The 9323-nt window shown below is 50.5% G+C and overlaps 1 protein-coding gene across 1 annotated transcript; it reads right to left on the bottom strand.

Moving 5' to 3' along the window:
• Nucleotides 1–860: 860 nt before the first annotated feature.
• On the bottom strand, nt 861–9248 carry NEFH (neurofilament heavy). Its single transcript, XM_006016854.3, has 4 exons — nt 9140–9248; nt 4644–4843; nt 4042–4166; nt 861–3059 (listed from the first exon to the last, which is right to left on the bottom strand). Exons 1-4 carry the CDS (start codon nt 9246–9248, stop codon nt 1457–1459), a joined length of 2037 nt encoding a protein of 678 aa, XP_006016916.2. The 3' UTR covers nt 861–1456.
• Nucleotides 9249–9323: the final 75 nt, after the last annotated feature.

Below are 9323 nucleotides of genomic sequence, written 5' to 3'. Positions count from 1 at the left end.
AGCCAGGCTCCATGTCTAGGAGCTGACAGGGAACAAATGTCACAGCCTCGTGGTACCCATCACATTCTGGAGTAAAGGAGGAGCAAAGAAAGCATAACCAATGGAGCTTTCAGCCCTTCCCCCTGCAGCCCACCATGACATCCCTGAGCTAGGATCCTTCCATTCCCAACTACACAGACCACACCACAGAGTGAGATCCCACACATCAGCTTGAGAGTACACTCCAGGATCTGAACTTTAACTGTCTTTTTCAGAGGCACATGGTTTGCCTCACTCCAGCAGAACACAGTTCTGTTGACCATTTGCCATCACACCCCCAATCGGGGAAAGAGCCTTGTAGGTGAAACAACCTCTGTGCTATAGCCTGCTGGCTGTGCAGTGGTTGATCTAGCAGGAAAAAAATGCCTTCCTGACCTCTGCTTGTCTCCTACGCTGAGCCAAGACATGTGATTCTCTTCATCCTTGTGCAGATGCAAGTGTGATTACATATGGGGTCATGATGTCAGATACAATGGGTGACTCTTTAAGAGGACTGGACTGATTGAATCTTTCTAGCCCAGCTAGTCTGCATGGACAGCCTTGAATTCACTAGATCTCTCTTGTTTAGAGACCAAGAAACCAAAGGGCATTAGGCATCTAAGTACATGTACAGAACTAAGCACACATTCTGTCTTGAGGACCAGTTTCTTAGGATACCCATATGGGAGCTACAGTGGGTTGTATTAAAGCCTTCCAACTCATACACACTCTTCAGCCTCACTCTCGTTCTTTATTCAGTGGCCCTTCCCCATTCATGGGCCGTTATCCTGTTCTCCTTCAAAAAGTCACAAAGAGGACACCAGGAATGGTTTTGTCTGTAAGCACTTTATTTGTTTTATTGCACATAAGCAATTGAAAGTGGACTTGAGTTGTCTAGTGCACTTCTTATCTGTGTGGAGTTCTGCAGTGTCTAACCTGATTCCATTCATGTCAGCTACAGTCTGTGTAGGCTACAAGTGAGAAATTTTGTTCCATTTGTAAAATGAAAAGGCATTTACAACTCTTGAGTTTCCTATCTACTGTACATCTCCAAAGCATAATAGAGCTCTAACTGTGTACATTCTTTATTGCATTTGTCCATCAATTGCACATACATTAGATAAATGCACTTATTTGAAAAGGGGCAGTTTTTCTTAATAATTCAAGTGTTTAAATGTGGCATTCTGCATATATCACATTCTGCTACTGAAGCTATCATAACATATTTGAACCACCAGTTGAGTAGGCTCAGGTATTTGTTTTTGTCTTTCACATAAACATATTGCTAACGTAAGTTCCAGCTCAGACAAAGGAGGTCATCCATCACCTAAGCAAAGTCTCATCTTTTGGAAAAAAAAGCATGTTCAGTCACAGATCAGGGAAAGCTTCAAAGCTCTCTTTGGTGGCCCACCTCCTTACATGTCCAAAGCTCCGTTGTTCACTTCTCACTCTTCTTGGCTTTGTCATCAGGAGCAGCAGCTTTCTCTGTGGGTTTGCTTTCTTTTGCCTCTGTGCTTGAAGACTTTTCTGCTTTCTCTGCCTTGGGTTTGGTAGCCTCTGGTACTTCTTTGGGTACTTCTACTTTGGGGGTGTCCTTGGTGTCTTTGCTAGGTTCTGCCTTGGCAGCCTTTGCCTCTTCTTTGGGTTTAGCTTCAGCTTTGGTTTTTTCCTCCAGGTCCTTTTTGGGCTCAGACTTTTCCTTCTTTGGTTCTTCCTTCTTCTCCTCAGCCTTTGGCTTTTCGGCCTCCTTTGCTGCTGGTTTGCTGGGCTCCTTGGCCTTAGCTTCCTGTGGTTTGGGCTCAGGCTCCTGCTTAGCAGCTTTCTCTTCCACTTTCTCTTTGGGTTTCGGTGCTGGTTTGGGAGGTTCCTTCTCCTTTACCTCTTTCTCCTCAGCTTTCACAGCTTCCTTTTTCTTCTCAGGGGCAGGAGGCTCAGGAGCAGCAGCTTTCTTCTTGTCCTCCTCTTTGGGTTTCTCCTCCTCCTTCTTCTCAACCTTAGCCTCAGGTTTGTGTGGCTCTTTGGCTGGGGTTTCCTTTTTGGGTGCCTCCTCTTTCTTGCTTTCTTCCTTTTCCTCAGCTTTTGGCTTAGCTGGAGCTTTCTCCTTTTTCTCCACTGGTTTCTCTTCTTTCACAGGTGCCTTTGTTTCCTTCTGGGGTGATTTGATGGGTTCCTTCTTGGGGACAACTTCTTTCTCTGGTGACTTGACCTCCTCCTTCACAGGGGACTTGGCCTTCTCTGGAGACTTGGCCTCTTCCTTTGCAGGGGATACAGGTTTCTCAGGGGACTTGACTGCTGGAGACTTGGCCTCTTCCTTTGTTGGGGACTTGACCTTTTCAGGGGACTTGGCCTCCTCCTTTGTAGGGGATGCAGGTTTCTCAGGGGACTTGACCGCTGGAGACTTGGCCTCTTCCTTTGTTGGGGACTTGACCTTTTCAGGGGACTTGGCCTCCTCCTTTGTAGGGGATGCAGGTTTCTCAGGGGACTTGACTGCCGGGGACTTGGCCTCTTCCTTTGTAGGGGATGGGGACTTGACCGCCGGGGACTTGGCCTCTTCTTTTGTGGGGGATGCAGGTTTCTCAGGGGACTTGACCGCTGGGGACTTGGCCTCTTCCTTTGTGGGGGGTGCGGGTTTCTCAGGGGATTTGGCCTCCTCCTTTGTGGGGGACGCAGGTTTCTCAGGGGATTTGACAGCTGGGGACTTGGCCGCCTCCTTTTCTGGGGATTTGGTCTCCTCTTCCTCACCCTCTGCTTCTGCTTCAGATTCTCCCTTTTCTTCCTCTTTTGCCTCAGTTGCTTCCTCCTCCCCCTCAGCCTCCTCTTTCTTCTCAGCCTCCTCTTCCTCTGTCACCTCTTCTGTTACCTGGATTTCCTCCGTCTGCTCCTCCACAATTACAGTTTCCTTCTCAGACTTCTCCACCACCTTGACCTTCTCCTCACTTTTCACTTTTATGTGGGTGGGGATGCTGGGAGTCTTAGGAAGCATCTCAGGGAAGGGGAATGGCCCAACTCCGATGCGGTATTCTTCTCCTTCCAGGAGCTTTCTGTTGGGGAGAGTGGGGTAGGCAGAAAAGGGAAGTCAGATTTTGCTTTTTAAACCACCAAATGGCATTGGTAGCCTTGCCTTTGCTTTAGTAACCTCTTGGGATCTGACCTAGAGCCCAATTCAGTGGGATATTGCAGCAAGCCCTGGATCATGTCCCTTATTTACCAAGGATTCCCTTATTTCTACTTGATAGTCAGTCCTCCAATCCTTTGATGATGAGGCTCCAACCCATCAATGATACTGAATACGGGATGTTCCCAAACAGGGCTTGGAAGACTGGCTTGCTCTCCCACAAACCTGCTACAGCAGCAATTAGCAGCCTTTACAGGCTAGGGACCAGAATGACTCCACTTGAGTAAGAGGCAGGTAGCAAGGTGAGCACTAAGACCCAGCTGCTGCCATGTCTCTCCACAGAAGTCAATGTGGAGACAGAAAGACTGCCACTGAAGCCCCCTCCCACCAAACACTTCCAAAGTCCCATATCCTCAGCCAGATTAAATGACTCTGCAGGCCAAATCTGGCCTACAGACCATATATTGATGACCCCTGTGCTACAGGGTTTCACCCCTTGATCTCTGCATGCCTCCCATGGCTGGAGGAAATCTCAGAAGCCATGCCCAGCCTAAGACTCCAGTGGCTTGGTGTTTAATGTGGTAGCACCTCTTATGGCTCAAAGGCAAGTGGTTTCCTAGGTGCAAGGAGGGTGGTGGCCTAAAAACTGGTCCTGCTGGTTATTTGGCTTGATGCTGAGGAAAGGCTGTGGAATGAATTAGGTTGTCCATTGGAGGGAATGCACTGAGGGTGACAATGCTGCATTGTGCCTGTGGATTGGGGTGGAGGTGTTGAAAGCACACCTTGGGCATGCTTAGCTCTGAATATTTTTGAGGGACTGGCTAAAAACTACCTTCAAAAGCCCAAGCATTGGCCTTGGCTCCTAATACCCCATCTACACTCCCCACTTCCTGATCCTAGTCTCATACCTGTAAGCAGAAATTTCTATATCCAGGGCCATTTTGACATTCAGCAGGTCCTGGTACTCTCGAAGCTGAGCTGCCATCTCCCACTTGGTATTCCTCAGTTCATTGTCCAGCTGCTGTATGGTTTCCTGCATCAGAAATACAGGCAGAGATCCGGTCTGGTCTGGACTGCCCTGATTCACAGCAGACACCCATTTCCACAAGCAAAGCAATATCTGAGCTGCAGCTACATGCATTGGACTCTGCTTGGCCAGACCTTATTTACATCAGTTGCTAGATAGTGGGATGCTAGCCAGACAGTAGTGTGCAAGTCCCTGGGGAGAGTCTCACCTTGAGGTCCCAGGAGATCAGATACCCACCTCTTTTCTGGATCAGTTATATCCAGATTTGATTCCACCCCTATGTGGCCTGTAGTAGTCTACCACTGATAATGAGATCTTGTCTCAACAGCAAGGGAAGCTAATCTCCAGTCCCCACAAAAGGCAGCAATGCCCTTTTGTTAATGATTTGCAGGAGAAGATCATAGTGCAATATTAAATGCTCAGAGACCTCAGAGCTAACCCTGTTGTCCTATTCTTTCAGTTCTACCCTTTGCTACAGGTTACCTGGTAGGATGTAACATCAATATGATGGCGCTCTTCTGTGTCTTGTCTTTGTCTCTCTAGAGATTCCTTGGTTCCCTTGAGGGCTTCAAGTTCTGTCATCTTGGTCTGGAGCTGCCGGCGGTATTCAGAAATCTCTTCCTGGGCAGAGCGGATGGCATCTGTGTTCAGCTTGGCAACTTCAGACAGCTTATCCAGCTTCCCTAAAGTGGGGGAAGCACAAGGAAGCAAGAGGAAAAGTGGGGTGGACAGAATAAGTGGGTTAGACTAGTTTAACAGGTCAGCTACTCCAATCACCTGAAAAAAATGCAGGATGCTCTGTTCCAAAAGCATTCCAGGCAAATGACTACCCAGCCTCACCTTGAAAACCCCAAAGAAGAATCTGCAGCATCCCTGGGCAACTTGCTTCATTGTCCTACTGCCCGGACAGTAAGGACATTTTTTCAGAGATGTAATTGAAATCTACTTTGCTGCAGTTTCAGTCCATAGCTTCATGTCCTGGAGGAATTCCCTCCTCCATTAACTAAAGCCTTGCTTCTCTTTCAGCAGCCCTTGTTTAGTGTCAGAGTGCCTGCTGGTCAGTCTCTCCATCGTCATGAGTTCTCAGAGACAGCCAGAATTCTGCAGTAGCCCCATACGGCACTGGATTCTCATGTTAACCCAGCCCCAGTTTATTTTGGGTCGGGGTTTTTTTTCCACTGCAGAGAACTGCTAAAAGGCAGAGCTAATGCCTCCACTGCTGCATTAGGAAAAATTAAAACTGTTAGAAAAAGAAGAGCCTACTGCTCTCTTTTAGCCAGCATAGAAAGAAATTCCCCAGTGCAGGCCCTCTGGTCAGCATATGTCTCTGCAACATAGTCATAGTTCTCTGCAACTGATTTAAAAAAACTTCATCTCTTAAGCACATTTATACAACCCTTGCAGCAGCCAGACACTGGCCACAATTGTTCCCCTGTCTTCCCTGTAGCAGGTTAAGGGTGCTTTGGGCAATATGTCTTGTAGCTGTGCAATAGGATTGACTGTGTAATTTTAAGAATAGATTAGACAAGGATTTGTATGGGATGGTGGATGGGGTTGATCCTGTCTTGAGCAGGGAGCTGGGCTATATGACTTTTAGAGGTCTCTTCCCACCCTACTTTCTATGATTCTGAGCCCCAAGGTCCTCGAAGATGGAAGAGACCTGTTTGATCAGAAAGTCCATCTCCTTGAAACCATACAGTATATTCTTTCAGATGTTAAATGGCCATTGTACTAATCAAAAGGCCAATGGGATTTATGGTGTTGAAGATCTCAAGAAGCAGATTAGTCTCTCTAATCTTCCTTATAGGAATGGTGATGTTCCAGCCTAGCACCACAATTTCACAAAGCAGGCTAGGAAAGCCAGCATTAGCCACCACCAACTCCCTCACAATCCCCACCTGTAGCAGCAGAAACATGTAGCAGGGACATAGATTCATTTTAACAACAGTTTTTGCTGTACCAGCTAATTCAAGAGTCTGCTTCACTCCAGTGACCTTCCAAGGTTATGGATGGAGTCATGTATTCTCACTTCTCCCTCTAGGGCAGCAACTTCCCTATCAAGTTCCCCAGGTGCTGATCCCTCCCCAGGTTAGTCTGAAAGTAAACTCTATAGAGTTAAATCTCTGAAAAATAAATCAGCACAGACCAGGTTCAACCCCCCAGCATGAGTTAGCAGACTCTGCCGCATGGCCATGTGCAGCCAGAGAGAAGCATCTAAGGCTGATGATCCAGTTCCACAGGCACTCCTGGCTGGCAGAGGCTGGGAGAGCTGCCGAACACTCATCCTTCTCGGGACAGAAGGGATGGGACCATCAGAGGAAGATGGTAAAACAGCGTTTTGAGAATGGTGAGAAGGACAGAAATGCATGCAAAATTCCATACCCACAGTGGAAACATGGAAATGCCCTTGTACATAGTTGTGACCAGAGCCAATATGCCCTCAGTGGAAGGGAAGGATGTTGGGATCCTACCTAGGCACATGCATAGATTCACTTTAATAGGTCTATTCCATCTCTGACTTGTATGAACACAAAGAATCAGAAAGGATTAGGAAAGCAGCAGAGGACAAGGGCTATTCCTTGCTGGTACTGGGCTGGTGCAAGGACATGAACCTCACCCCCTCCTTATGACTGTACAATGTCTATTCAGGCTCTTGAAGGGCAGGCTGGGTGTGAGCTGCTGGACATGCTCTTGGGGCAGCATGTAAATGGTCAGGAAGGACTGATCACCTCCATCTTAGAATTAGCTTGTGTCTGCAGAGGACAAAGGCTCTCAGTTATGAAGCACTATTTAGCAATACTGACTACCTCCTTTTCCCAGCACTATGCCCTGGAGTGCTGGTCTATGTCCCTGGTTATTGAAGCTGCAGAGACTTCCAAGCATCTGGCTTGCACCCCAGGCATGGTCTGCAGAAAGAGGGAGCTGACTGCATGGCAGCTGTAGAGATAAAGGAGAAGGGACAGGGAAAGGACAGCCCCAGCACAAAGGCTGTCATGGTAGAGGCACTGGCCAAGGCTGATAACCAGTGTGAGCAGAGCGGTGTCTGGGACAGGGGAAAAGAGCGGGACTACAGTCCTAGGGGGTGGCTGCTCCCAAGGTGCCCTGCTGCTGCTGTCTTGGGGTGGGCAGTGCAGCATTACAGTAGCACCACGGGCAGAAGGCCCGTGAGCTGTCCCTTCCAGCCTCAGAGCTCTCTACACTGGAGTGGGGAGGCAGCAGTCTGGAGGCAGGTACTTTGACGAAGCTTTCCAGGGCATCTCATTTTCCCTATACCCTGCTTGAAGCTAGGGGCTGCCCTCCACCCCAAACAGTGACTCTGGAGCAGGGCTGGGGACAGCAACACGAAGTCGCCTGTGCTGCCCTGCTGCTTTGCGGAGGTGCTGTCCTTGGTCCTGATCAGGCCCTGTTCAAGGCAAATGGCCCGGGCCTGCCTTTGACTTCAGTAGGAGCAGGCTGGCTTTCCCCGGGCTGAGTGCACTGGGCAGCTACACTCAGCCTGGGCTGCTCCAGAGCTCAGGGCAAGGCAGCAGGAACCAGAGAGCAGGTTCCCAGCTCCAGCAGGCTCAGGGAGGCAGAGAGGGGCTTTGTGCAGCTTGCTAGGGGCTAAATGAATGGCTCCAAAGGCCTCAAGGTGGTTCTGAGAGGAAACGCCCTCTTTCCCCCAACTCTGCAGTGTAGGGACAGTACTGCATCACCTGACACAGGATTCCCAGCAACCTGCTATGCCCCAACCAGATTTCCATGGAGATCCAGCTGGTTTCTCTGCCACACATGCAGGCAAGTGCACTCCATAGCCAGGGAGCAAGACAAGGGTGCTAATGATCACCATTAAGAATGAGCAACAACAACAATTCATAACTGTTTTCAGTGCTGCCTTTCCCACTAGCTCTTGATTGCTAAAACCTTGTTCACACTGCTCACCAAGTAGAAAGAGGCAGCTGTATATCCCTGGCTGGCACATGCCAGCAACATGAATCAGCATCAACTGTACCCATTGGGGAGGGTTCAGATGGTGTTGGCTTGTTGATTTAATTGGCTTCAAATTCTGGACTGGCACAGGTCCACAGGAGACTCCAGCCTCATCAGACTTCTGCCTGGGAGGGCCTGGGATTCAGTGTGGAAAGTGTTTGCAACAGTACTGGGAGTGGAGGGGGAGGGAGATTTGCAAATCACAGCACTGATTGTGGGGTAGCTACAAGATAAAAAACAAAGGAGAAATATCGCCTGGACCCCAGGAACATGGACTAGCCCTGAAAGCTCTGTTCCAAAAGAGAGCGGCTGACAGAAGCCCCAGTGCTGAGAGGGGATTAGATGGTCCCCGCTCCCTCATCTCTGGCATTGGGGGCTCCTGTGGTCCCTGCACTTTAGTGGGAGCACTGCCTCAGAAAGAAGCGAAAGATCCCTCCTCCCCTGCCCAGCAGCGCAGAAGAGCGTGGCATGAAGGGCATTTGTTTCAGTGCTGAGGTCTGCTAATTCATTATCCACGGGTCCCATTACAAGGTGGAAAGTGAGTCCCCAGCTCCCCAAGCACGGGTCTAGTTGCAGGAGTTAATGATCCCAGCCCTAGGGAGCTTGGAGCACTGCGCTGGCTCTGGCTGCCCTTGCAGGAGAAAGGACAGTTGCCAATTGCCAACTCATCCCACTCCCCCAAGCTGAGCTCAACTAGGGGCAACCTTCTCAGGGGCTGGAGGGTCCCTGGGGGTCTCTGCAGTGACTCACGCCAGGCTGCAGGGCTGGGTGTGAGAGCGGGTTCCCCTGCAGGGCAGCATGCTACGGGGGGCCCCAGCCCCTCCCAGGTGCAGCTGGCTCGGACTTTGGGCCGAACTTGCTGCAGAAGGCTCCTGACTCAGCACAGACTGCGGGGCCTCCCCTGCAGTCCTCCGGGGGGGCGTCTCCTCCCCCCGCCCCGTCTCCCACCCCTGCGCCCCCAGCTCTCCGCAGAGCACCCGGGGGCACACGCCTCGGCCCCTGCCCCGCACCTCGGAACCACTCCTCGGACTGCAGCGTGCTCTGCGCCGCGTGGCCCTCGAGCTGGGCGCGGATCTCCCGCAGCGCGGCCGTCACGTCGGGCTTGAGCGCGTCGCGCATGTCGAGGGCGGCGAGGCCGGGCCCGGCCTGGATGCGCTGCAGCAGATCGGCCACCTCCTCGTCGTGCGCGTGGCG

Source organism: Alligator sinensis, unplaced genomic scaffold (assembly GCF_000455745.1).
Source record: "Alligator sinensis unplaced genomic scaffold, ASM45574v1 scaffold216_1, whole genome shotgun sequence".
In the NCBI taxonomy this organism is placed as follows: domain Eukaryota; kingdom Metazoa; phylum Chordata; order Crocodylia; family Alligatoridae; genus Alligator; species Alligator sinensis.
The sequence above is the reverse complement of the archived record's forward strand: the minus strand, read 5'-3'. Positions and strand labels throughout refer to the sequence as shown.

Excerpts from the sequence above, each read along its gene's own strand:
- NEFH (XM_006016854.3), bottom strand. The coding sequence starts at position 9,248 with ATGCGCGACGCGCTCAAGCCCGACGTGACGGCCGCGCTGCGGGAGATC. Across the intron at positions 4,844-9,139 it reads GTCCGAGGAGTGGTTCCGAG|GGAAGCTGGATAAGCTGTCT; the intron begins GTGCGGGGCAGG and ends CCCCCACTTTAG. Across the intron at positions 4,167-4,643 it reads TTGATGTTACATCCTACCAG|GAAACCATACAGCAGCTGGA; the intron begins GTAACCTGTAGC and ends TTTCTGATGCAG.